At 33.3% G+C, this 27,053-nt stretch overlaps 12 protein-coding genes and 1 non-coding gene across 13 annotated transcripts in view; 7 read left to right on the plus strand and 6 right to left on the minus strand.

Annotated features, from left to right (window-relative positions):
- PIM1 overlaps positions 1 to 2,019 on the plus strand; it is a gene marked incomplete at both ends in the record, with an annotated part of 3,310 nt that extends 1,291 nt beyond the window's left edge. The window contains one exon of the mRNA XM_001642830.1: positions 1 to 2,019. Within this exon, the coding sequence (XP_001642880.1) occupies positions 1 to 2,019 (2,019 nt within the window).
- A 236-nt stretch (positions 2,020 to 2,255) lies between these two features.
- On the minus strand, positions 2,256 to 3,365 carry Kpol_1007p7 (uncharacterized protein; the record flags this gene model as incomplete). Its single annotated transcript, XM_001642831.1, has 1 exon — positions 2,256 to 3,365. The coding sequence occupies one exon, from the start codon at positions 3,363 to 3,365 to the stop codon at positions 2,256 to 2,258; it is 1,110 nt and encodes a 369-aa protein (XP_001642881.1).
- Positions 3,366 to 3,971: 606 nt separating this feature from the next.
- On the plus strand, positions 3,972 to 6,650 carry MCM2 (MCM DNA helicase complex subunit MCM2; the record flags this gene model as incomplete). The annotated part of the gene is made up of 1 exon (XM_001642832.1): positions 3,972 to 6,650. One exon carries the CDS (start codon positions 3,972 to 3,974, stop codon positions 6,648 to 6,650), a length of 2,679 nt encoding a protein of 892 aa, XP_001642882.1.
- A 696-nt stretch (positions 6,651 to 7,346) lies between these two features.
- Positions 7,347 to 8,243, plus strand: MRPL10 (mitochondrial 54S ribosomal protein uL15m; the record flags this gene model as incomplete). Its single annotated transcript, XM_001642833.1, has 1 exon — positions 7,347 to 8,243. One exon carries the CDS (start codon positions 7,347 to 7,349, stop codon positions 8,241 to 8,243), a length of 897 nt encoding a protein of 298 aa, XP_001642883.1.
- Positions 8,244 to 8,948: 705 nt separating this feature from the next.
- Kpol_1007trna1 lies at positions 8,949 to 9,039 on the plus strand. Its single transcript is given in 2 exon segments — positions 8,949 to 8,988; positions 9,003 to 9,039. It is a non-coding gene; the product is annotated as a tRNA-Tyr (tRNA).
- A 250-nt stretch (positions 9,040 to 9,289) lies between these two features.
- On the minus strand, positions 9,290 to 11,107 carry PRP28 (mRNA splicing protein PRP28; the record flags this gene model as incomplete). The annotated part of the gene is made up of 1 exon (XM_001642834.1): positions 9,290 to 11,107. One exon carries the CDS (start codon positions 11,105 to 11,107, stop codon positions 9,290 to 9,292), a length of 1,818 nt encoding a protein of 605 aa, XP_001642884.1.
- A 315-nt stretch (positions 11,108 to 11,422) lies between these two features.
- Positions 11,423 to 14,611, minus strand: RAD1 (ssDNA endodeoxyribonuclease RAD1; the record flags this gene model as incomplete). Its single annotated transcript, XM_001642835.1, has 1 exon — positions 11,423 to 14,611. One exon carries the CDS (start codon positions 14,609 to 14,611, stop codon positions 11,423 to 11,425), a length of 3,189 nt encoding a protein of 1,062 aa, XP_001642885.1.
- Positions 14,612 to 15,145: 534 nt separating this feature from the next.
- On the plus strand, positions 15,146 to 17,083 carry MET12 (methylenetetrahydrofolate reductase (NAD(P)H) MET12; the record flags this gene model as incomplete). Its single annotated transcript, XM_001642836.1, has 1 exon — positions 15,146 to 17,083. One exon carries the CDS (start codon positions 15,146 to 15,148, stop codon positions 17,081 to 17,083), a length of 1,938 nt encoding a protein of 645 aa, XP_001642886.1.
- Positions 17,084 to 17,167: 84 nt separating this feature from the next.
- RMI1 (Rmi1p) lies at positions 17,168 to 17,914 on the minus strand (the record flags this gene model as incomplete). The annotated part of the gene is made up of 1 exon (XM_001642837.1): positions 17,168 to 17,914. The coding sequence occupies one exon, from the start codon at positions 17,912 to 17,914 to the stop codon at positions 17,168 to 17,170; it is 747 nt and encodes a 248-aa protein (XP_001642887.1).
- A 375-nt stretch (positions 17,915 to 18,289) lies between these two features.
- TRS23 (TRAPP subunit TRS23) lies at positions 18,290 to 19,018 on the plus strand (the record flags this gene model as incomplete). Its single annotated transcript, XM_001642838.1, has 1 exon — positions 18,290 to 19,018. One exon carries the CDS (start codon positions 18,290 to 18,292, stop codon positions 19,016 to 19,018), a length of 729 nt encoding a protein of 242 aa, XP_001642888.1.
- A 464-nt stretch (positions 19,019 to 19,482) lies between these two features.
- ERG10 (acetyl-CoA C-acetyltransferase) lies at positions 19,483 to 20,676 on the minus strand (the record flags this gene model as incomplete). Its single annotated transcript, XM_001642839.1, has 1 exon — positions 19,483 to 20,676. The coding sequence occupies one exon, from the start codon at positions 20,674 to 20,676 to the stop codon at positions 19,483 to 19,485; it is 1,194 nt and encodes a 397-aa protein (XP_001642889.1).
- A 1,616-nt stretch (positions 20,677 to 22,292) lies between these two features.
- On the minus strand, positions 22,293 to 23,942 carry TRM44 (tRNA (uracil) methyltransferase; the record flags this gene model as incomplete). Its single annotated transcript, XM_001642840.1, has 1 exon — positions 22,293 to 23,942. The coding sequence occupies one exon, from the start codon at positions 23,940 to 23,942 to the stop codon at positions 22,293 to 22,295; it is 1,650 nt and encodes a 549-aa protein (XP_001642890.1).
- Positions 23,943 to 24,671: 729 nt separating this feature from the next.
- On the plus strand, positions 24,672 to 25,768 carry PHO85 (cyclin-dependent serine/threonine-protein kinase PHO85; the record flags this gene model as incomplete). Its single annotated transcript, XM_001642841.1, has 2 exons — positions 24,672 to 24,688; positions 24,862 to 25,768. The coding sequence occupies 2 exons, from the start codon at positions 24,672 to 24,674 to the stop codon at positions 25,766 to 25,768; spliced, it is 924 nt and encodes a 307-aa protein (XP_001642891.1).
- Positions 25,769 to 27,053: the final 1,285 nt, after the last annotated feature.

Genomic DNA, 27,053 nt, shown 5'->3' on the forward strand with positions numbered 1-27,053 from the left:
GAACATCGTTTAGAAAAATCTCTTCTAGTATTAAAAAAAGAATTGATGAATGCAGAATTGCAAAATAAAATTTCAAAAGATGTAGAATTCAAGATTCAAAAAAGACAGAGAGAATATTACTTAATGGAACAATTGAAAGGTATCAAAAGAGAATTAGGTATCGATGACGGCCGTGACAAACTAATCGAGTCATTCAAAAAGAGAGCTGAAAAGTTAACGCTTCCTGAAGGTGTACAAAAAATATTCGATGATGAAATTACAAAATTATCTACTTTAGAAACCTCAATGTCTGAATTTGGGGTTATAAGAAATTACTTAGATTGGATAGTATCATTGCCTTGGGGTATTACATCAAAAGAGCAATATTCTATCGCAAGAGCTAGAAAGATTTTAGACGAGGACCATTATGGTATGAAAGATGTTAAAGATAGAATCTTGGAATTTATTGCCGTAGGAAAATTACTGGGTAAAGTCAATGGTAAAATTATTTGTTTTGTCGGTCCACCTGGTGTAGGTAAAACTTCTATTGGTAAATCTATAGCACGTTCATTAAATCGTCAATTTACAAGATTTTCAGTAGGTGGTCTAACTGATGTTGCTGAAATTAAAGGTCATAGAAGAACATATATCGGAGCTCTCCCAGGTAGAATAATACAATCATTGAAAAAATGTCAAACCCAGAATCCATTAATATTAATTGATGAGATTGACAAAATCGGTCATGGCGGAATCCACGGTGACCCATCTGCTGCTCTTTTAGAAGTTTTAGATCCTGAACAGAACAACAGTTTCTTAGATAATTACCTAGATATCCCAATTGATTTATCCAAAGTTCTATTTGTATGCACTGCAAATACATTAGATACCATCCCAAGACCCTTATTAGACCGTATGGAAGTTATCGAACTAACTGGTTACGTAGCTGACGAAAAGGTTAAAATTGTAGAACAGTATCTAGCTCCAAGTGCTAAGAAAGAGGCTGGTTTAGAGAATGTAAATGTTGATTTAACACCAGAAGCTATTACTGCACTAATGAAATATTATTGTAGAGAAAGTGGTGTTAGAAATTTAAAAAAACATATCGAAAAAATTTACCGTAAAGCAGCTTTTAATGTAGTTAAAGATATGAATTTGGATGAAACTGAATTAGAAGTTAACAAAGAACAAACTGCAAACGAAGACACTAAATCCAAAAATCTTTTAACAAAAGGTAAGGTGACTGAACTAGCAAAAGAAAAATCAGGAAACGTTGCTTCCTCTAAAAAGTCTTCTGAATCTCCTGAACCATTAAAAGTATCGGATGAAGTCAAAGTTTTAGTTAACGCAGATAATTTGAAAGATTATGTCGGTCCTCCTGTATATACAACTGATAGAATATTTGAAACGACACCTCCCGGTGTAGTAATGGGTCTAGCTTGGACAAGTATGGGTGGATGTTCATTATACGTAGAATCAGTTCTAGAACAACCCTTACACGACTGCAGAAGTCCACATTTAGAACGTACTGGTCAACTTGGTGATGTAATGAAAGAATCATCACGTCTAGCATACTCTTTCAGTAAAATGTATTTGTCTAAAAAGTTCCCAGAAAATAGATTTTTTGAAAAGGCATCTATTCACTTACATTGTCCTGAGGGTGCAACACCTAAGGATGGTCCATCAGCTGGTGTAACTATGGCGACATCATTCTTATCTTTAGCTCTGAATAGATCTATTGAGCCAACAGTGGCAATGACTGGTGAATTGACCTTAACAGGGAAAGTATTAAGAATTGGTGGGTTACGTGAAAAAGCAGTAGCAGCTAAAAGATCTGGAGCTAAAACCATAATTTTCCCTAAGGATAATTTAAGTGATTGGGATGAATTACCAGATAATGTTAAGGAGAACTTGACGCCACTAGCTGCTGATTGGTATGAAGATATTTTCGAAAGATTATTCTCTGATATCAGTGTCACTGAAGGCAATGAAATTTGGAAGGATGAATTTGAAAAAATCGATAGTAAAAAAGAAAAGGATTAGATATTCTAGTATTTCATAGACCAATTTAATTTTGGTCACAATATTAAACCAAATGTATATATAATTAAGCAGGTACCTTATCCAATTCTGTAAATAATAGGAAGTATTTTTTAAATCTTAAGGTTGTTACTAATAATGCTGATATATTTAAATCTATATAAATCTATATATGACATTAAAATATACTATTAGGTGTATGGGTATTAAAATTGAAAGTTGTCAAATGCTTATTATACTTATTCAGTATCTTCTTTCTTTTCAAAAAATTTCTTGATATCTTCCTCTTTAACTATTTCTCCATTTTCAGCAAATTCTTTAAAGAAGCTACTTAGTTTAGTTTTAAGTTTTTGGAATGCTACTAAACCCTCGATAGCCATACCATGTGGTAGGGTACTTTGTAACATGTCTGAAGCTAGGCCATAACTATCTAGATTAATATCTTGATCCTCCTGAGGTTCATAGATAGGTTCTTCATCTACTAGGTGTGACATTTTATTTTCTATAAAAGATAGAAGTTTATTATTGTCTTCATCCTTTAATGTACTAATTATTTTCTTTAGAGTTTCTGAGTAATTTGGCTTTAATAGTAAGGAATATTCTATTTCTTCTAAATCCAATTTTCTTTTTTTTGTGATTTCAGTGTTTTCATCCGTCTCATTATCTTGGATAGTTCCATTGCGGTATAATTTTGTAGCTATTAATTCCTCTGCATTTTGTTGTGATTCCAATAACTTGAAGAATGACTCCGACTTTTTAATACATTTCCAACAAATATAACCATCAAATGAATCCAAAGGAGGGAACCCCTTTACTATTTTTTCAGAACCTTCATCATCGTCATTTAAAGGTAATCTTTCAACTTTGTTCTCATCTAAATTCATAATACAATAATCGTGATACCAGTCTTCATCACACTCTGTACCCATGATACATTGCAACATTACAGAGTCAGAATCTGGATTGTATTCCTTTTCACAAATACAGAAAAGACCATCAAAGTTATGCCCATAACTATTATCAGAAGCAGGTATATCAGCTTCTTTGTTTTGTCTTAACTGACATCTAAAACCGTTGTCAGCATCAACTAAACCATCCCTTTCAGTTCCGCAATCACAAGTAAAATTTCTTTTTGTAAATAATTCAACAATATCACATCTAGTGTGACATTGTATTGAACAAGAATAACAAACACCAATCTTATTATGATCTCTACAAGCAAAAACTTGTTGTCTTAAGGGACCTAACGTATAAGTACAATTATTTGGATTCCATGGCATTGAAGACTTAGCTTCTCCTTCTAACAACTGCTGTTGTTCAATATATTCATCTGCACTGATATCACTCATACTGTATAAATAATTACAAATATACTTCTTCTACCTAATCTGATTCAAAGTGTATATAGTTCCTAGAATGTTCAACTATAAAACAAAACCGGATAAATATTTGTAATTTCAATCAATTCTAGCTCTATTTGCACAATTCTAACTAGCACCACCAAATAGAATACAAAATAAACTCCCAATACCGATACTTTGTAGTTGCTTAAGCCTTCATCTATACCTTCTTTGACATCAATTTAAAGGAACTTGTTGGCATTAAAAGCTAGCTTTCTTATATTTCAAATTTGAATACTTTTGATATCCGATGGGACCTTTTACCCTTTTAGGTCAAAGAGATGAATTACGTTTCCCGATCGGGTAATACAATACAAATCGTTCATTTTGAAAATTTAAGACCAACATTTAATTTAAAAAATGAAGAATAATCATCAAATGTATACATAAAAGTGATGGATAATTTATAAAGTTAGATGATTTGAGAGTGCTTGAAGTGTATCAAGAGACGTAGTTTTGGGTATATCTAGGGTACTATTATTTTGGGTTTAAATCTTCCTTTATTTTCTTTCGTTTGAGGTTGGTGAAATTGGTAACTCATTTTAAAGTTTCAAGATGTCAGACAACGGTAGTGATAGCAATAACAATAATAATAATAGAAGGAGGAGAAGAGATCAGGATTATGATGATGATGATGATGATGCTAATAGAGATGTTTCGAATGTGAACAATGGGTTCCCCCCATCTTCTCCTCAACACGGTGGGTATGCTCCATCGTCCCCAGTCGGTATTGCACCTTCTTCACCTATTGGTGCTCCTGCAGAGATGATGAATCCAGAAGGTGAAGATGATGAAATTGAAGAGATCCCAGATCTAGAAGAGCTAGAAGAACAAATGAACGAAGTCGATTTGATGGGGGACGATATGTATAGGGATTACGATGATGATCCTGATAAGGATAGATACGATACTCAGGGTGTTGATGATAGGGAACAAACCGAATTAAGTTTGGCTGATAGAAGAAGAATAGACAGGCAATTAAATGATAGAGACAGACTTTTGAGAAAATCGGCTTACTTAGATGAAGAAGAAGAAGAAGATGGGGATGGTGGGCAATTGGATGAGATGGGATTGCCTGTACAGAGACGTAGGCGTAGAAGACAATATGAAGATTTAGAACACAGTGATGATGATCTTTTAAGTGATTTAGATATCGATCCATTAGCCGAAGAATTGACTTTAGAGTCGTTGAGTAATGTTAAGGCAATCTCATATTCAGAATGGATCACACAACCAAATGTGGCAAGAACGATTGCAAGGGAGTTGAAATTATTTTTGTTAGAATACACTGATGAATCTGGTAGATCTGTGTATGGTGCTCGTATTAGAACTTTAGGTGAAATTAATAGTGAATCTTTAGAAGTTAATTATAGGCATTTAGCGGCTTCAAAAGCTATCTTAGCTCTGTTCTTGGCCAAATGTCCGGAAGAAATGTTAAAAATCTTCGATATGGTAGCAATGGAGGCAACAGAATTACATTATCCAGATTATTCACGTATTCACTCCGAAATTCATGTGAGAATATCTGATTTCCCAGCTGTACACAATTTAAGAGAATTACGTGAATCTAATTTAAGTTCTTTGGTCCGTGTCACTGGTGTAGTAACTAGAAGAACAGGTGTATTCCCTCAATTGAAGTACGTCAAATTTAACTGTTTGAAATGTGGTTCTGTATTGGGTCCTTACTTTCAAGATTCAAATGAAGAGATAAAGATTTCATTTTGTCCAAATTGTAAATCTAAAGGTCCATTCAATATGAATGGTGAAAAAACTGTTTACAGAAATTATCAAAGAATTACACTTCAAGAAGCCCCAGGTACAGTTCCAGCAGGCCGTCTTCCTAGACACAGAGAAATTATATTATTAGCAGACTTGGTAGATGTTGCAAAACCAGGTGAAGAAGTTGAAATCACTGGTATATATAAGAACAACTATGACGGTAACTTAAATGCTAAAAATGGTTTCCCTGTCTTCGCAACAATAATTGAAGCCAATTCAATTAGAAGAAGAGAAGGAAATTCTGCAAATATAGATGAAGAAGGTTTGGACATCTTTAGTTGGACTGAAGATGAAGAACGTGAATTTAGAAAATTATCCAGAGATCGTGGTATCATCGATAAAATCATTTCATCAATGGCTCCATCTATTTATGGTCATAAGGATATTAAAACAGCTATTGCCTGTTCGTTATTTGGTGGTGTTCCAAAAAATGTTAATGGTAAACATTCTATCCGTGGTGATATTAATGTTTTATTGTTAGGTGATCCAGGTACTGCAAAGTCCCAAATTCTAAAGTACGTTGAAAAGACAGCCCATAGAGCCGTGTTTGCTACCGGTCAGGGTGCTTCTGCTGTGGGTTTAACTGCATCTGTTAGAAAAGATCCTATAACGAAGGAATGGACTTTAGAAGGTGGTGCATTAGTGCTAGCGGACAAAGGTGTTTGTTTAATCGATGAATTCGATAAAATGAATGACCAAGATCGTACATCTATTCACGAAGCAATGGAACAACAAAGTATTTCTATCTCAAAAGCAGGTATCATTACAACCTTGCAGGCAAGATGTTCAATTATTGCAGCTGCCAATCCAAACGGTGGTCGTTATAATTCTACGTTATCCTTGGCTCAAAATGTAAATTTAACTGAACCAATTTTATCAAGATTTGATATTCTTTGTGTTGTCAGAGATTTAGTCGATGAAGAAGCAGATGAACGTCTAGCAACTTTTGTTGTAGATTCGCATGCCAGATCTCATCCTGAAAATGAAGTTGAAAATGACAACGAGGAAAAAATGGAGGTTGACGGTAACAATGAAGAAGATGAAAATGTACCAAATCTTTCTGCAAGACAGAAAAGGATAGAAAGACTGAGAAAGAAAGAAGAAGAAATCTCTCCTATTCCACAAGAGTTCTTGTTGAAATATATTCATTATGCCAGAACCAAAATATTTCCTAAATTACATCAAATGGATATGGACAAAGTCAGTAGAGTATATGCCGATCTAAGAAGAGAAAGTATAACAACTGGTTCATTCCCAATTACCGTTCGTCATTTAGAATCTATTTTAAGAATTGCAGAATCGTTCGCTAAAATGAGACTTTCTGAATTCGTGTCATCTTGGGATTTAGATAGGGCCATTAGAGTTGTGGTAGATTCTTTCGTCGATGCTCAAAAAATCAGTGTACGTCGTCAACTACAAAGGTCATTTGCTATCTATACACTTGGGCAAAGATAGAAAATCTTATGTGAATAATAATTCTTTGGTTTATAAATCAATAAAGGAATTTTGCATGCTGGGGTCTTCATTTTCACATTACTCCATGGATAAATATATGTGCTATTCCGTTTTTAATACTGTATTATGCCGTTTTTTTAAATGGTAATAAGAGCAGAAGTTGTAGTAATAAATTAATAAAAAATAAACTAAAACCCAAATCAACAATAAAAAGAAGAATAAATGTAACAGGTATCCAAACTATATTGTATATTTTATTTGCATTTCCTTTTTATGTTCATCTATATATTATTATTATATATATGTGTCTGTATTCTAATATTTATGTTTATCCTTAATACGGTTTCTTTTTCAAATTAAAAATTTACTCTGTCGAATATTAAACTATCTACATTGGTAAATATGCCTGAACTCGTGAATGATCTTCTTATTTCCGATGTAACAAGGCAACCTAACATGATCTTGTACTGTCGTGAACGTTCTTACAATACAAATCATCATCAACGAAGCTACTTATCAATAATTAACGAATATTTTTATTAAGAAATTTCGAAATCTAACATAAAAGCTAACTATTTAAAGAAGATGCAGTAAGCTATTATAACGTTGACTGTTATATCTAAATCTAAGTCTCATTCCAGAACATATTAATCTGCAACCAAGTTTCTATTTGTCACTTTTAGGTAGTTTTACAAGATGCTCACCTTTCCAATTGTGAAGAATGCATTAAAAAATAGCAGCTTATTTGCAAAAGAGCCTCTATGTATGCTAAATTACCAAAATGTTCGTAATATGTCTTTACTTGGGACTTTAAGGCCTTCAGAAGGCTCCACCAAAACATTTAAGAGAGTTGGGCGTGGTCCTTCAAGTGGTAAAGGTAAAACTTCCACTAGAGGTCAGAAGGGTCAAAAGGCCCGTGGTAGTGTAAAACCGTGGTTTGAAGGTGGTCAAACTCCAATCTATAAATTATTCCCAAAAATTGGTTTCACAAATGTTAATGCTAGACCAATGAATGAATTGAATTTAATCAGAATCAAAGAGTTTCATGAAAATGGTAAATTAAATTTAGAAGAAGGTGAAGTTTTAACGATGAAAAAAATGAAAGATCTAGGTCTTATCACGGGTCCTATTAAGCATGGTGTCAAAATTTTAGGTAGAGGTTGTGAGGATTTTAACGTTCCTATCAAGATTGAAGCTTCCAGAGCTAGCGACAGGGCAATTAAGGCAATTGAAAGTGCCGGGGGTGATTTTACTGCAAGGTATTTCAGTGATTTTGGCTTGAAGGCACATTTGAGTCCTTCTTGGTTCTTAAATAAAAGAGGCAGAATTCCATTACAACCTAGACCAACAAGAAGAAAGGATATCGAATATTACAGTAATGAAGAAAACAGAGGTTATTTAATTAAAGAAAATGATTCCTTACTACAAAAAATTAAAGAGGTTAAGGAAAGTAAGAATTCAGCTGGTGGACGTTTAGCCAAAGATAAGAAAAACAATGCTTTAGAATTACAATTGCAAAACTTGAATACATTTGATCCTACCGTTTCAACTACAGAGAACTCGGGTATAGTCAAAAGTTCTGAGTTGAAATAAACATGCCATTTGAAATAACTGGAAGACTACATTTAATAACCATATTCATGTGTAAAAGATTAGATTATATAGGTTCATGTAAATAATGCAATACCATTTATCGTTTATCAATAACCATATTAGAATTATACTGGTGTCAATTTAGAGGAATTTTCTTATACTTCTTTTGCATATATAAAGAGTTTATATAAAACATCTTGTGTAAGATGGTGTCAGAATTATGAGGTAACACGTGATCTAAACGTATTACGACATTATTCATATAGGATAAAGAAATGTTACTTTACACGAAAGTGTTATTTCTGACGTTAAAACTTTTCCAACACTTTATATAAGAAATGACAAGATCTTAATTGACACTTGTCATGTTAATTATATTCCCATGTGTATATTATATACTTTAATACACTGGATCAATATCAACTTATTAAGAATGTCCTTGGAAATAAATAAAGAATCTATTACTATGAACGATTCGGTAGAAAAACCACAACATAATTCTCTACAAATATTAACTTCAACTTGATATTCAAATGGAACAAAATAATTGACAATATAAAATATTCCCTTTCATTTTTTGAAATTACTCCGGCCAATCTAATTTTGAATTAAATTTTCTTCCATCACCTACTATAACGATTTTTTATCAAGATATCCAATGCAAAACCGCATCAAACTAAATTTTCTAATAAATTAATTGATCTCCTCTCGGTAGCCAAGTTGGTTTAAGGCGCAAGACTGTAATGTTTCAAACAAAGTAATCTTGAGATCGGGCGTTCGACTCGCCCCCGGGAGATTTTTGTTTCTTTCAAGGTTATATTTTTAGTTATTTCATCATTACGCAGTCATTTACATATATCTCGATGAAACTTCTAAAAGTTTAGAATCCAAAAATCTTTGAACTCTTGGTTTTTAATTACATTCAGGTCGTTTGCATCTGAATAACCGATGAATAGCGGAATATAATAATCAATAAAAAAATATTAAAATGCAATAATTAACAATACAATTAATCTAATCTATTTATAAACAAATTCACAAAATTATTAATGAATTATGTTGTCCTTACTTGATAAAAGTTTGTTCAAATTATATTTTTGTTTAATGAGATCGTCAAACCTGTTATCAACAGGTTTATTTTTACTCTCCTTATCCTTCTTTGTCATATATTTGAACAGTTCGATAATAACTTTTGGATCTTCGTCATCTCCAACAAATGAAATCGCAGTACCTTCTTTTCCTGCTCTACCAGTTCTACCAATTCTGTGGATATAATCCTCAAAACTATCAGAGATTTGATAATTAACTACCAGACCAACATTGGGTATATCGATACCTCTAGCCGCCACATTGGTAGCTATCATAATTTGAACTCTTCCTGTCCGCAATAGATTCAGTGAATATTCTCTTTGATCTTGTGATTTAGAACCATGTAAAGTTGTTACTTTAAAATTAGTCTCTTCCTGGAGCTTTGTCGCTAGCCAATCTGCAGTTTTTTTATAATTGATGAATATTATGACTGGGGGTGGGTAAAGTTCAAGCACTTGTTTTAGTTTACGAAATTTGGAATTTTCATTAGGAGAATAATACACTAGTTGGTTAATATGAGGTACAAATTCTTCTGAATTCCCAATTGATACATATGATGCATTACGAAGATACCCATTGGCAATTCGCTCAATTGTAGGTGTCATGGTAGCTGTGAACATAATTTTTTGCAAATTGTCTTTCATTTCATTTATCTGTAATTTTGATAAAATTGTAGTTACTTGGTCTTCAAATCCAAAATCAATCATTTTATCAGCCTCATCCAAAACTATTGTGTTTACATTATCAATCACGATTAAATGTGACTCCAAACAATCAATCAATCTACCAGGCGTGGCAACTAGAATATCACAGCCTTTAGAAAGATCATATGAAATTTCCTCAATCGAATGGCCACCAACAATACATATGCTAGTAATTTTTGTTAACTCATTTGATGACAAAGAAAGAATTTTTTTAATTTCAGCCTGTATTTGTTGTGCCAACTCTCTTGTTGGTGCAAGGATCAAAGCTTTTGGCCCTTCTATTACTTTTAATGATAAAGGTCTGATAGCTGTTCCAAGCAATTTTATTAAAATGGGAATAACGAAGGCTAAAGTTTTACCAGAACCAGTTGAAGCAATACCCATGAGGTCCCTATTGGTTGAATGTCCATTTTTTTGACAAATATTTGGAATTGATATCCTCTGAATTGGTGAAGGAGATATAAAGTTTAATTTATTTTTTAGTACTTCCAAAAGATCGTTTGGTATTAGTCCAAGTTCATCCCAGTTTCTCATAGGATGCAATATATTACCACCTTTTGTAGTTATATGATAATCTTCGCTCAATATTCTCCAATCTCTCTCAGACATTTCTGATAAAGACTTTTCCTTCCAGTGTTTCCCCATATAAGCATGTTCAAAAGAATCTAGTTTCTTAGAATGTTTATTACCATTATTTTTTATCAAATCAGACACGCTGGTGCCTACAATTGGATTATAGTTTGAAAGAGTATCCTCTTGCTCATTCCAGTTAAATTGAAATTTCGAAGATTGTTTTTCGTTATCGACTAGTCGAATATCATTGTTATTTCTAACACCATCATCAACTTGTCTACTCTTCTTATTGCCAATCACAATGTTATACTTAGAAATATCACCATTCTTAGCTTCTGGAAGTTGATTCTGCTCATTTATCTTCTCTCTTTTAGCCTTATCTAGAAACTTTGGCTTAACCACTTTATAAGCATCATTGTTAGAATCGGATGGAGCTTCATTGTTTTTACCCTTTTTGATAGAACTTAATAACTGATTAATGTTAGCAGGTCTAGCCATGGCGAGATATTAGGATTCCGAAACTGATTAATATCTACCCCATCTCTTAACTTTCACCAAAACTTACTTCATCTAAATTCAAAATATATTTCTTAAATTCTAGAGCGCTAGTCCATCTGGAAAATAAATTTATATAAGCTAGGCTCAATGAAATAGAGACGTCAAGATATTTGTTTATTCGTTGTATAAAATAGAGAACGGATGAATACTATAATATAATAGTCAAATTCTATTGTATTTTTATATAAATGCTTCTTTTCATTATATATATATATATATATATAAATAGTCTATATATAGTTGACATAAACAAGATTAGATTTCATCTTCCTGGATATTCAAAAAATTGAATATCTTTTGCGCTAAACCCTCATCATCTACTAGATTTGTTAAATCTTCTTTGGAGAGTTTCTTTAATACACTGAACTTTTTGACTTTCTTTCTAATGCTGAAATAGTCGACTTTTGAAAGCCCAGGAATATCCAATAATGTTTTATATAACTCGTCATTAGTTTCGTTATTTGTTTTCACAGATGTCGGTTGGGACCTTGAATTTTTAGATACACCCAGTGCCATTGATACACTTGGATCTGGTTGTGATCTACCTAGCTTCAACTCTAGAATTATATTGACTGTTTGCAAAGGTGAAGACGACCAAATGATTTTAAGATTTGGAAATTTAAGAGCTAACTTTGACAACTTCATCTGAATTTCAAATTGTGACAGTGTACTGGAAATTTGATGTACTGTGGATGATTCATTTCTTCGATAGCTTCTCTTTTCAGCAAATGGTTCTAATGAAAACGACTGGTCTTCATCAAATTCAATTAATAAAGTTGGAAATTTATAATATTTTGCCATTTTCTTACATTGCGACTCTAACCTATTATTAAGAAAAGAGCCAATTAAATCTGCGACGGACTTTCTTTCAATACAAATATCTGGAGTTATAATATAATCACCAACTGTTAACATACAGGGAATCACACAAACACCATATCTATACAATAGACCGGGCAAACTTGCATTAAATTCACGGGAATCGACAATAACAACATCTTGGGTGACCTCATGCAGCAAATTCTGACCACCTGCAATCCTAGTGCTAGTATTTCTTAACCTACTCAATTGAAGTTTCCTATCTGCTAAATTCTTATAATGAGATAGATCACCTTCAGTTTCAAAATGTTGTGCCAGCATTGCATTTTCTCTAATCAATTTTGTGAAGGCATCCTTTTCTTTCTTGATGGCAGTTAAATGCCTTTGTTCTTCAATACTATCACCGTAATACATGAAATATATAACGGGAGCTTGTTCATGGTTAATAGCTCGGTAAATTTCCAAATTCCTTACAAAGGTCAAGTCCGGCTCATACATTATAATATGAGATGGCATTACTTCTTGCAATGCTGTTTCATCATTTAGGTTAGCAAAACAGTCGACAATAATTTGGTCATTACAATTGATATAGTGGTAATCATTTTTAACCTTTTCCCATACCTCTTTGGATGTTCTAGCAGCAGAAAAACATGTTTCTGCCGTTTCTGTATCACTTTCGAATGCTTCATCTTCAGCTTCATTTGAGTATTTTATATATTCATCAGAGCCAAGCACTTCTTCATCTATTACTCTGCTCATCTCATCCCAACTGACATCATAATCATCAATAATATTTTCTATATCTTCACCAGCGCCTGCATTACGAAGACGTTCCACTGCTGCAACGGTAGCTGCACCTCTAGTCCTCCTCCTTTTGGAGACAACTTCTTCTTTAACAAACGCTGTACTTACAACTATCTCTTTTGTATCCTGTGTTTCCTTATCATTGGCTTCTTTTAGCAATCTTTTATTCTCTTCCTTGCGGTATCTATAAAGATTCAACTTTTGATTCATTAAATTCTTAATACCATCCTTACGATTTGAATACGCCAAAACACTTGTGATTTGTCTACAAGTAGCAGGGTCAGAGCACGCTATCAAAGTTGGACCATTTTTCTTGGATATATTTCTTTGGTATGAAATATCTTCTAGTATGCTCAGAACTTGTTCCCATTTTGGTTGCTCTTCCAATTGGTATCTCTCATTATCATATATTCTTTTCCTGGAGTGAGATATTACTAGTTGAGATTCAGTGGCCATTAACCATGGAGATTCAGTATATTTCCTAGAGATAGAAGGTTTATTAGCTTCCAAACTCAATTGAAGCTCTTCGTAAAATGTAACAGAATCTGACGTCACCAATAATTTCATCAAATGCCTTAAAAATCTTATATCTTTTACCAACTGTTTCGATTCAAAAGAAATCCGATGCCAATTCGGAACCATCACTGAATCAATTGACCTTTGAAAATTAAGGTCTAAGGCATTTTCTATGTTCCACCAATCTAGCGCTAATTCTGAGTTTTTTCTAATAAGTTCCGCTATACATTTTTTCAAACATTCGATCAGACCAAATTGAATCTGTGACATTGAATTCGTTAAACTAACCTTAATTTCTATTACTTTCTGTGATTTTTGTTTCAGAATGTCATTTAAGCATGATGAAATCTCAACCCTAAATCTAGGCCATAGCAGCACATTTTTGAATTTTAAATCTTTCATTTTTCTCATCAATGGTGAAAATTCCATTACAAATGATTCTGGAGATTCAGAGAAACCTTTTAAGAAACCCCATTTATTCTTTGACCTAAAAATTTCTATGATAAACGATTCATTTGAGTAGTGTCGCAGATTTTCAACATTTAGCACAACAATACCTGTGATTCTATTCGGGTGAATAATACCTGACAACAAATCTACAATTAAAATTCTCGATGTTACACTTATTATACCCCCAGACAGATATAATTTACTTCTCTTTTCAACACTCAAAGAGTCTGCAGTAACTACATTGAATGATCTAGGGTTTTCATTTCCATTTTGATCACTGCTTATATTTCCATTTTTTGACAAATTATTATCGTCATCATCATCAGATAACCAAAACAACTCTTGCAATTCTTCACCTATCCGTTGGTTATCTGATTGGGTAGCGTTAAGAACCAAAACTAAAGATCGTTTCAACTTACCATCTAGCTTTGTGGGAGTTGCCAGAATATGAAGTAAATTCGACACTATGCTCATCATTCCGAGACCTTTCCCTAAAATTACCAATGGATCATTGGAAACTAGTGCATTTTCAACTACCTGTTGTTGAAAAGATAGTGGCAACGATAAATTAATATTTACAGATCTAATGTCATTAATATCAGGTTTCTTATCATCATACTCATATTTATCATTAGGTATTAAAGGGTACAACACTTTATCCTCTTCTTCTTCTACTTTTTCAGTTTTCTTCTTCTCTGACTGACTCGTTTCATCAACAACATCTACACCAGAACCAACTTTTGGCTCTTCTACCAAAATTTTCTCTTGAAGCTCCTTCAATTCCTTAATTTGCCTTGATAATTCATCTTGCAGTCCTTCATCATCAGAATCATCCTGAACAAATAGTTGTGACATTCTACTTTCCCTTCTAGAACCTTAGCACACCTCACTTACCACTTTTCAATTACAATATATACCAGCAAATATCATGAGACCACACATAGCCAAACATATACATAAACCTCAGGTCATTGTTGGTTAAAAATATTCTTATTTCTTATTCATAAACTTGAGTTTTGTCAAGAGTCTTATTCAATTTAGCGATGAGGTTGAAATATTTCAAATTTGATATCAAACTGAAAAAAAAAACTTCTTCACATTTAAAAGGTTGACTGGAAAGACCTGATCAATGAAAGTTTAGTTTGGTGACTCTTGAAGAGCTTTCAATTTATTGTTTGGAACTATCAGGTAGATTAGTAGGTTTGTTTGTGTATTAGTTGTATTTTAGTTTATTGAGATTTGATTTGAATACGACATTTTTGGAAGAAAGACAGACAAGAAATCAGAATATAGAGATCTTTTCAGTTAGCTGGCTTTATTTATTAGACTACTACCAGAATAAAGTGAAGGGGAGTATTAGTAGTTTTTGGATTATAGTTGAATATAAGAATGTCGTCTATAAGAGAGCTTTATGACCAGAGGTCTACACCAGCAGTTTCTTTGGAATTTTTTCCTCCAAAGACTGAGATTGGTAAGAGAAATTTACTAGAACGTATGGGACGTATGTCAGCTATGGATCCTTTATTTGTTACTGTAACATGGGGTGCAGGTGGAACCACTGCCGAAAAGACATTAGAGTTGGCTACTTTAGCTGAAAATAGTTTAAACCTTAATGTTTGTATACATTTAACATGTACAAATATGAGTAGAGGGATAATAGATGAGGCATTGGAGGCTTGTAAAAAAATTGGTATAAGAAACATATTAGCATTAAGAGGTGATCCCCCAATTGGTGAAGATTGGAATGATATGGAATCAGAGTTAAATGAATTTAAATACGCTATTGATTTAGTTAGATATATTAAGCAGAATTATGGAGACTATTTCTGTGTTGGTGTAGCAGCTTATCCTGAAGGCCATCATGAAGGTGAACTAGATAGTAACGACCATGAACCTCATAAAGATCTACCATTTTTGAAACAGAAAATTGAAGCTGGTGCAGATTTTGTCATTACACAATTATTTTACGACGTAGAAAAATTTCTAAAATTTGAAGAATTATTCAGGAGAGAAGTGTCAGATTCCATACCGTTATTTCCTGGTTTGATGCCAATAAATTCCTATTCTTTATTTCATAGAGCGGCAAAATTATCTCATGCTTCAATCCCACAACATATTAGTGAAAGGTTCTCACCTGAAATCCAAGCAGATGACCATGCTGTCAAGGCAGTTGGTGTAGAAATATTGATAGAAATAATTAACGAGATATATCAAAGAACTTCTGGAAGAATAAAAGTCTTCCATTTCTATACATTAAATTTGGAAAAAGCCACTGCCCAAATTGTGACAGGATGTCCCTTACTATCGCACATACTAGAAGAAGATCAAGATGATGATTCTCTCATAGATAATGAAGACGTAATAATGACTGATGACAAAGGAGGCGAAAATGATGTAGAGCTAGGACAAACTAATAAAAGAAGAAGACATTCAAGTGTCAACTCTAATTCAATGGCTTCCGGTCCACTAGTGATAGATAGGAGTGGATTAAGACGAGATTCAATCGGATTGACCGTACCTTCAAGAAAAGTCTTAATTTCTATATCCCAAGGATCTGGTACCCTTGGAAGAAATGCAACTTGGGATGAATTTCCAAATGGTAGATTTGGTGATTCAAGGTCACCAGCATATGGTGAAATTGATGGTTATGGTCCAACGTTGAAAGTAGGGATCAAAAAAGCATATGATTTATGGGGTACACCAAAAAGTGTTATAGATTTAAAGTCTGTATTCATTAAATATTTGGAAGGCTCTATAAGTGCGTTACCATGGTGTGATTTAGGTTTATCACCAGAAACAGCATTGATTCAGGAAGAACTGATACAATTAAATCAAAGAGGATACCTGACCTTGGCATCCCAACCTGCTACAAATGCTTCTCCAAGCACAGATAAAATTTTTGGATGGGGTCCAAAGAATGGTTACGTATACCAGAAAGCTTTTGTAGAAATGTTTATTTTAAAGAAACAATGGGAAGCAATCGTTAAACCCAAACTAGACCATTACCCAAGGGGTAAATTCAGTTATTATGTGGGTGATTCTAGTGGTAGTTTTGAGTCTAATTTAGAAACAAACAGTTCAAATGTTGTCACATGGGGTGTATTTCCTAATAGTCCTGTAATTCAAACAACCATTGTTGAAGAAGAATCATTTAAGGCCTGGAGGGATGAGGCATTTTGCATTTGGTTAGAATGGGCGAAATTATTCCCATCTAATGAGTTAAGCAATAGTTTCTTGAAACAAGTACATTCAACTTATTGTTTAGTTTCAATTGTTCATCACGACTTTAGTGAAACTGATGAATTATGGGAAATGCTATTGGACTAATTAGTGATAAGTATATACAATATATATGGGATGAAGCTTATTGTAACTATATAAGATAGAGTTTTTAAGGAATAACAATATAATTCAGCTTAACTGAGATGCTTTTCTTTTCTTTGTATTAATTCCTGTTTGTTTAACTTGATTTTGATCTCTTTCCAATTTGGCTTGGAGATATGCATTTATTTTATGGTCTTTATGCTCATTCCACTTCTTATTTATTCCGCCTAAAAATGTGACATTTGATTCTTGAAGCATAAATACTCCTCTATTGAAGATTGTACCTGGCCGTATAATTATTTTAGCTCCAAATGGACAAGAAATCCATGGTAATGGAGTCGAATTAATTGCAAAAAAGACTGCCCCAGTTTTACTTTGCAGCGATAATTTATACACTGCATTTTTAGCCTTATTGTTGTTATTACCTGTATTCATAAAGTTTGTATTAGAGCCATTGTTACTATTTTCATCATCATCATCATTTACATTTACTTGTGTAATAATTTGATAGTTTCTAGATGAAGCATTATTATTAGATTGTCTAACCCTATCCATCCTTTGGTTCTTGGGATCGTATTTTGCCTTTAAATCATCTACTTGTGAGCTTTTAGAATAGCCTACATTTTCAATCATTAAAATTTGAAATAATAAATTCCTATCCACTTTCATGAACTTCTTCTCTACAATATCATTGTGAGTATTCAATTGGCTTAACCAAGCTTCATTTTCATATGCTTCTACTATCTGTTTCTCTTTCAAACTAAGAGATAATCTATCACTAGGTATCTCAATACTCGTAGTTATATCTTGCGATAATATATTAGAAAGTGACATTCGTATTAATAGAAATCCCAATTGGAAACAATTCAATCACACTCCTTCATAAAATAAAATATGATAGCAACTCCTATCACCATTTTTTAATTGTTCTCTATAGTATCTAATCTTCATTATTAAACTTAATAACTAGTTTACTTTATGCTGTTTTAGATCAAATATTTGCCTGGTATGAATATCTTAAAATTTCAGATTTTGATATCAAATCGAATAAAGAAAAAAATAAAGCCTATATTAAAGTAAAAGGTATCACTACTTTCTATTTGTTATAATGTTAAGAAAACACTTTCCGGTTAATATTGAGGTATAACTTTTGGATACCAGTTGCTCAGTGTGTTGTATTGATATATTTAAGGTTTTATTCTAATCATTATGGCTATTCAGAGTCTATTAGTTATAAACAAATCCGGTGGTCTTATATACCATAGAAACTTCGATAATGATAGTAAAAATAATTCACTTAATAGTAATGATTATTTGATTCTAGCAAGTACTTTACATAGTGTTTTCGCAATTGCAAGCCAGTTGACACCCAAAGCTATACAGATCAATCAGAATAATGTTAATAACCCTAATAATTTGGATTATAAGATTCCATATATTCCTTATGTAGGTATGTCTACTGGTAATGGGAGTGATAATTATAATTCAAGAAATGGTGGCGATGGGTATAGTAGAAATGATTCTACAAATTCTACCAATTCTTCTAATAAGAACTCTAAGTTGAATAAGTTGGGTAGTTTCAAAGGGGATGATTATTTTAAAGAACCATTTGTTAGTTGGAATAAGAGTGGGTTGCGACAATTATCTACAGACCAATTTACAATGTTCATATACCAAACGATGACTGGTTTGAAATTCCTGGCAATCAGTTCTAGTGTTGTACCACATAGTCAAGGCATCTCTGATAATACTCAAGTGCCTAGTACAATTGAAAAATCTTCAAATTTACAGGTACAGATAGCGGATAACTTTCTAAGAAAAGTTTACTGTATTTACAGTGATTATGTTATGAAAGATCCATTTTATTCATTAGAAATGCCAATAAAATCAGAATTATTTGATAGAAAAGTTAAGCAGATGGTAGATAATTTATTATAACCAAGTAAGTAGGTTAACAATAGAAACGAAATGCATATATAGCGAGATTTTTGAAAATATATATATAGACGATTGAATGCTTTATAGCATAGGTGCCTATATTTTAAGGCACACTCTTCAGAAAGGACAAATACATTTATGACAATGCTACAGAATTTCAAATCCATATTCAAGATATGTACAATCCTGAAATTCAAAAATCAATCAAATTTTATCAATGAAATGGGAGAAATATAGCTTTTTAGTAGATTACATAATAATATATAACAAAATGGATATGTATGAACCACTAAACTTTAGCAATTATTACAGTTAATATAAAATTTCTTGTTTATGAAATTTGAAATCAATTTAATAATAGAATCATGCAATGAGAACATAATAAAAAGAATAATGATAATGAGAAAAAGTAAAGAAGATCAATTCTATCTTTAGATTAGGATTAAATAGGCTTGTTGATTATTTTAAGCCTTTTCGATGACGACAGAAGAAGCACCACCACCACCGTTACAGATAGCACCGACACCTAATTTACCATTTTCTTGATGCAAAACAGAGATCAAAGTAACAATGACTCTAGCACCTGAACAACCTAATGGATGACCCAAAGCGACAGCACCACCGTAAACATTAACTTTATCTTGGTTAATTTTCAAGATCTTTGGATTAGCGACACCAACAACAGAGAAAGCTTCATTAAATTCGAAGAAATCGACATCGTCTTGAGCAATACCAGCATGGGTTAAAGCCTTTGGAACAGCTAAAGATGGGGCCCAGGTGAAATCAGCTGGTTCGTGAGCAGCTTCACCCCAACCTTTAATTGTAGCTAAAGGTTTCAAGTTCAATTCTTTTAATTTTCTTTCAGAGACTAAAATCAAAGCAGCAGCACCATCATTTAATGGAGAGGCATTTGGAGCAGTAACAGTACCGTTTTCCTTTTGGAAGACAGTTCTGGCAGATCTCAATTTGTCAACCTTCAAATTAGCTGGTTCTTCATCTTTGGTAATTTGGGTATCTGGTTTACCTCTGAAACCTTTAATGGTAACTGGAACAATTTCATTGTCAAATTTACCATCGTTTTGAGCCTTTTGAGCCTTTTGATAAGAAGCAATAGCGAAACTATCTTGTTCATCTCTAGTAATTTCCCAGTCACGAGCACATTTTTCAGCATGGACACCCATTGCCAAGCCATCGTAAGCGTCGTTGATACCATCTCTTTGAATACCATCGATCATTTTAGTTTCACCGAATCTGGCACCACCTCTAGCAGAAGGGACGTAGTATGGAACGTTAGTCATTGATTCAGTACCACCAACAACGACGACATCAGCATTACCACATAAGATGGTTTGAGAACCTAAAATAATAGCTTTCATACCTGAAGCACAAACCTTATTGACGGTAGTGGCAACAATATGCTTATCCAAACCAGCAGTCAAAGCAACTTGTCTGGCAGGGTTTTGACCGTTGTTGGCAGTCATAACATTACCAAAAATGATCTCATCGAAGTCCTTTTCGACATTCAATTGAGGAACTCTTTCAGCAGCAGCCTTAACAGCAGTAGCACCCAATTCAACAGCTGTCTTTGGAGATAAACCACCTTGGAAAGAACCTAAAGGAGTTCTAACGGCAGAAACAACGTAAACTTTACCAGACATTCTTATTATTATTATTTAATATTATTCTTTATATGCTACGCTATTAGAAGATATATAATACGTAATCAACAACAGCAACAACAACTACAAGAAGAAGAATACTGAACAATTAATTAATTAATACAAGAAGCAAAATACAGGATAGAAGAGAAATTGGATGCAATGAAAAGCAGAACTATCACACGCTTTATATATATGAAAGTAAATAGCATTAAAGTGTATATTCTTGAAAAGCTGCTAACAAGAATGAACAAGATCTTGTCTTTAGAGCTGAGTCTCGGACCAGTCCAACAAGAGCGATAGAGATCTTTCATGCAAAGAGTTTTCCGACTTCCGACTTCCAACTTCCAAACGGTGAAGCAAAGCCAAGCCAAGGCAAGACAAGGCAAGAGATGATAGTATTGGAGAGTGATCCAAACAAGAGAAATACACAAGGGAAAGAAAGCATTGCATTCATTGAAAGAAACGACGACGACGAGGACGACGACGAGGAGAATTGGAATAGAAACAGAGAAATATACACTCATTCCGACTAGAATCAGTATAGCAGAGGATATATATCGTTAATGACATACTTTTGTCACTTTGGTACTCTCTATTATGCTATAGATTATCAATTCTAGATCAGTAACGACCAGTTCTCAGCTCAGAGTGACTTTTGATCTGAAGCTATGAGATGGACTGGACTTGGAATTGGAATTGGACAGAACTGGAGTGAATTGCTGGTCTTTCTTCGTTTTGGTTGCAGCAATGGATCGTTATTCTGGTGGACAGTGGTTTATATCTCACTGTTTCAGTCGTTTCAGAACATCTTGAACATTGTATGTAGATGGTAGATATACTGAAAAAAAAAAGACATAAGGAAGAAGAGGAAGAGGAAGAGGTACAGAGTGTCTAAGGTTCTTCAGTTCATTGATCAATCATCAACTCGTTTGAGATTTGGTTATTTAACGGTGCTTGATGAGATGTATTGGTGTGTATGCATACATCTTTATGCGTGGGAAGAGTTTATCCTAGTTGACAAAGCCTCTCTCCTACGTTGTTCAATCGAATTCATTTCTTGTTACTCTTTTTTTTTTTTTTTTTTTTTTTTTCGCTCTTCTTTTCACTGATTGTACTAAGCTCTCTCCTCTATTGTATAGTATTGTATTGTATAGTATTGTATCAAGATCAATTATTATGGTAGTATCTCTTCTATAGACCGATATATGTTAATTGAGTGGAAAATTTCATTACCAATGTCGATATCGATACTTTTGACGTCAAGATGTATCCTATATCGCCCTAATTATTTGATTGTTTTACTTTAATCTAATAATTAACGCTTTATTTATTTACTTTTCTGGTTTGGTTTGGTTTGAATATCATCGGTCTTGCTTTCTTGATTATTTGCAATTACTTATCTACACTAGAATAAATAAAAATTGAATTGTACCTTTTCTATCTATAAATTATCTTATTTTTCGGTTATTTACCTTTATTTTTTTTATATCCACAACTGTTTCTGGCTTCTGCCCTTGCTCCTGCTCTGAGAGACTAGTTTTTGAATGATCTGTATTTTCTAACTCATTTTCATACCGTTCGCTTTGGTATCTTACATACTTGAACCATTTATATCAGTGATTACGTGGATTACGCTTGACTAAGTTCATAGCATTCTGGACCCAATTTAGTGGGCCTCCATCTTCAAATAATATATCATACACCTCTTGTGTAGGGAATTCTGGTAATTTATCGTTTTTATACCCAATTATTGCTGCATTCCTAGTACTTGGTATACGCAACATCTCTTTTTCAACTTCCCATCCAACTCTTTCTGCAATATACTCAACTCTATCAACTAATCCAGCATATGTACTATTAACCATTTTACTACTGTCTTGATGATGCGGCTGTGCTTTCCTAACATTGTACCTTATTCTATCTCCTGACAAATTATGTGAACAACATGGGATAACCATAAACGGATAGCCCAACAACGGTATCCAACAGGTCAATTCATCGGAATGATTACCAATAATAAATGTATCTTTTTCAAATTCAACTACATTAACTTGTGGTGATTTTAACAAATCTTCTCCTGAGTATAATACTGTCGCTGGTGCTATCAAATCGTTAGAAACAACTTTAACTGGGAAAACACTACCATTGGTCTCCAAAAATGGCATCGCTTTCTTAACGTTAGGATGAGGGCGAATTAATACCGATGGGATTATAACTTGTTCTTTTAAACAATTTTGAATCTTATTGGGATAAATTGACCAAGATTTCCGATGTCTAGCATCAATACCAATACCCTTCACACCTTCTTCTATCAATATATAGCATAGAACACCGTTACCACAACCTAAATCTCTAAATTGCATCTTATCACGAAAATTTTCTCCATATATTTTTATCCATAATTCAATTAAAAATGCCGCTATTGCAACATCTTCAAATACATGTTTCTTTGGATCAGTGGATTCGACCCAATTCTCAATCAAGAACTTTGAATATTTACCCTTTAAGATAATATAACGATCTTGAAATTTAACTTTATCAACAACTTGATCATGGTTTACTCTTTTCTCATAACCTTGCATTACACCTTTAGAGTGTTTATAAGCTGTTTGTAATAGCCTCCATGCTGTCCTCACTACTCTTTCAGACTCGTCATTAAGTGATGAAACATCAGAATATGGAATATAATGAACTGAAAGTATACCTTCATGAAGTAAAATACCCACACTTTCAACATGTGGTATATAAAATGGACATTCGTCTTCTTCTTTAATATGTGGAGTATAAATAACTAAAGAAGTCTCGGGAAATTTTTGAGGACTATTCATCAACAAACAAGTTTGATTTATGGAAAAATCTTTATATGGATTTCTAGGAACCATTCTTCTTACAATGCCTCTTAAAATTTTTAATTCTAATTCATCATTTAATTTAGGATTTCTAACCTCCATGTCGTATACTCCTATTGCTTTAGATTCAGGATCAATTACTTCAACTTCATTCTCTGTATGCTTAATAACTTTCGATTCTTCAACACCAAGATCATATAGTGTTTCCTTCAAAATATCTGCTCTCAATACAGCTGTTGAATTGATATTTGGTTCTCTAATGACATTCAACATCGCCATTTCAAAATGTTCTTTTTTGAATGGAACTTTTGATCCAGTGGCATATATACAACACCAATCATCACCTAAAATACTTTTGTCATGAATCTTGTATTCGAATAGATCTGAATCTTTAGCAACTTTATCAGCTGCCATATCTTGATCAAATTTTATTTACCTTTTATCTTAATTATTAGAATTGATATATTCTTTCTTCCGACAATAGAGACCAATTAGTTCACTCTTAAACCTTTTAATTCAGCACTGTCAACTAGATCGAGGTCCTTGGCTAGTAGAATGCTGTTCAAAAGCCCTTTGATCAATCAATCATATCGATGGCCATAAAATACATGAGTATATCTTAAGTTAACGTTGAAGAACTTTTGTCATCGCAGCTGAAAATATTTCATGACTCTTAGAGTCCATCGCACTGCATCACGTGAATCTCATCACTTTAAAGGTTGTGAAGAGACTACTCAAGATGAATAGAGATCTATACATATATCTATATATACTTGTATGTGGATAACAGTAAGAATAAAATATCAATTCTTCGTAATCCTTGATATACTTCTAAACATCACCCCAAGTCTTACTGCTTGCTACTATACAACGATATATAATTGTATACTATATATTTTGCCCGTTTTGGATTCATCTTCTGGTTTAGTTTGCAGTACTTAATTGTTTTACATATGGAAAATTAAATAAAAAAAAAAGAATATTAAAATAAAACTAGTTAAAAGATTAGTTTATAAAATATACATTAAATTTAGGTTTTTGATATAGGATTTCAGATAATATCCAGTATTGTAGTCATTAGCTATTATTTATAGACTCTGACTTTGTTTATATTCCATAAGATTACAATAATTTGGGGTTAAAATGTCTTCTTCTTCTCAGTATGTGTATTACTCTTTATCAATGGTTGGAAAACTATTACTGTTGCTTTTATTCGTTTCATTGCGAGCATAGGATGGTTTAATCTGATAATGCTAAATTGGCATTGTTAAGAAATACATATTTACTAACATTTTTTATATTCAATTTATCTTGATATTTTTTTTGATTAAAGGTTCAAACAGTTGGAAAAATTAGGTAATGGTACCTATGCTACTGTTTATAAGGGTTTGAACAAAACCACTGGTGTGTATGTTGCCCTGAAAGAAGTTAAATTAGATTCCGAAGAAGGTACACCATCTACAGCAATCCGTGAGATTTCATTAATGAAGGAGTTAAAACATGACAATATTGTTAGATTGTATGATGTAATTCATACCGAAAATAAGCTAACTTTAGTATTTGAATATATGGATAAAGATTTGAAAAAATACATGGATTCTAGGACAACTGGAAACTCGCCACAGGGGTTAGAGTTAAGTTTGGTTAAATATTTCCAATGGCAATTATTTGAAGGTATTTCATTTTGCCATGAAAATAAGATATTACATCGTGATTTAAAACCACAGAATTTATTGATTAATAACAAGGGACAATTGAAATTAGGCGATTTCGGTTTAGCTAGAGCGTTTGGGATTCCAGTGAATACGTTTTCCAGCGAGGTGGTGACGTTATGGTATCGTGCCCCTGATGTGTTGATGGGATCTCGCTCATACTCCACCTCTATTGATATGTGGTCATGTGGATGTATTTTAGCAGAGATGCTTACAGGTAAGCCATTATTCCCAGGGACTAATGATGAAGAACAATTGAAATTAATATTTGATATGATGGGCACACCTACTGAATCTACATGGCCGACAGTGACAACGTTACCAAAATACAATTCTAATTTTTCTATCCAAGTACCTAAAGATTTAAAGAAACTGTTACAACCATTTACCAAAGAGCAGCTTGATGACATTGTGATTGATTTGTTGAATGGGTTATTACAGCTAAATCCTAGTATGAGACTAAGTGCCAAACAGGCGTTACATCATCCATGGTTTTCAGAATATTATCAACAACAACCTCATCAATGAGTGTGAAAAAAACAGAGAAACAAGAGATGGGTGGTAGGAGAGGGAATGTGATGGGACAAGTATGTGCGTGAGAGTGTGTATATATTTAATTTTTTAGTGAATCAAATAAAATGAATAAATTAATAAAATGAATAAATTAATAAAATGAATAAATTAATAAAATTAAGTAAAATAGAATAGAATAAAATTAAGTAAAATAGAATAGAATAAAATCAAGATAATTTGAACAATTTCGAGATATCAAAGTGACCAAGAATCGATTGGAAAAGCGTATTGTTAGTATCGAATAGGAGATATCTCCCACCTGGAGAGACAGAGAGACAGAGAGACAGAGAGACAGAGAGACAGAGACAAGAATTTAAGAATAGTTCCATTGTTCTGCGAGTAGAACTCGTATATATCTGGAATAAACACCAGAGACCTAATTGAATGAAAATACGGAAATGACAAAGACGTCACTGGAACAAAAAACAAGAGTTTGGACGATGTCTTGAAAGGGTAAAATGGGATGGAATGGGATGAGATGTCTGTAAAAGAAGAAGAAGGGCAGAAATGAATAAATGAATAGATGAATAAATGAATAAAATGGCTCTTCTTCCCACTTCCCCCCCAAAACAGAAGGAAACAGCACCACAACGCCAAGGAAGATCAGGTTCCTTAGTTAGTATAGAACTGGCAACGGGGGAACTGGGAATGGTATAGTGGAATGATCCAAGTGGTTTTTTCTATGATTGTGCAATTTAAAGGCTAAACAGTGTGGATGTTCTGAATCGGTAATATCAAGAAAGATAAATCTGACAGGTGGAGGAATCCCAGAAAGTAAAAAAAAAACCAAATTTCACAAGCGGGGCACAGAACATCCCCGGAGAAAATAATCTGGAATCTGAATCTTGAACTTTTGAACTTGAGTCTAATCAGAAAAAATTGAGGGGTCAATCCCAAATTATCCCAACCCAAATGTAAAACAGGGTTGGAAAATAAATACCAACTGTTTTTAGAAAAAAAAAAAAGAAGGCCAGAAAATGGACTATGAATTTCCGGGTCAAACCAAATTAAGTTGGAAAACGAAAAGAAAGGTATATCGTTACATCGGTTCGCCCTCCCTAAGAGAAAGATCAATGAATGGGGTATTTTCCCGCCCCCCCCTCTAAAAGGAGAACCCTCGACTAAAATATTTCCCCCCTCTTAAAAAAAAAAAGACCCTACTCTCAGAAAAAAAGGGGCCCTCTCCCAAAAATGGTAGAGGTGCGACCAAGAAAGCGGGCGAGATTGGTGAATTAAAAAT

This window comes from Vanderwaltozyma polyspora, genomic scaffold (genome assembly GCF_000150035.1).
Source record: "Vanderwaltozyma polyspora DSM 70294 KpolScaffold1007 genomic scaffold, whole genome shotgun sequence".
Classification (NCBI taxonomy): Eukaryota; Fungi; Ascomycota; class Saccharomycetes; order Saccharomycetales; family Saccharomycetaceae; genus Vanderwaltozyma; species Vanderwaltozyma polyspora.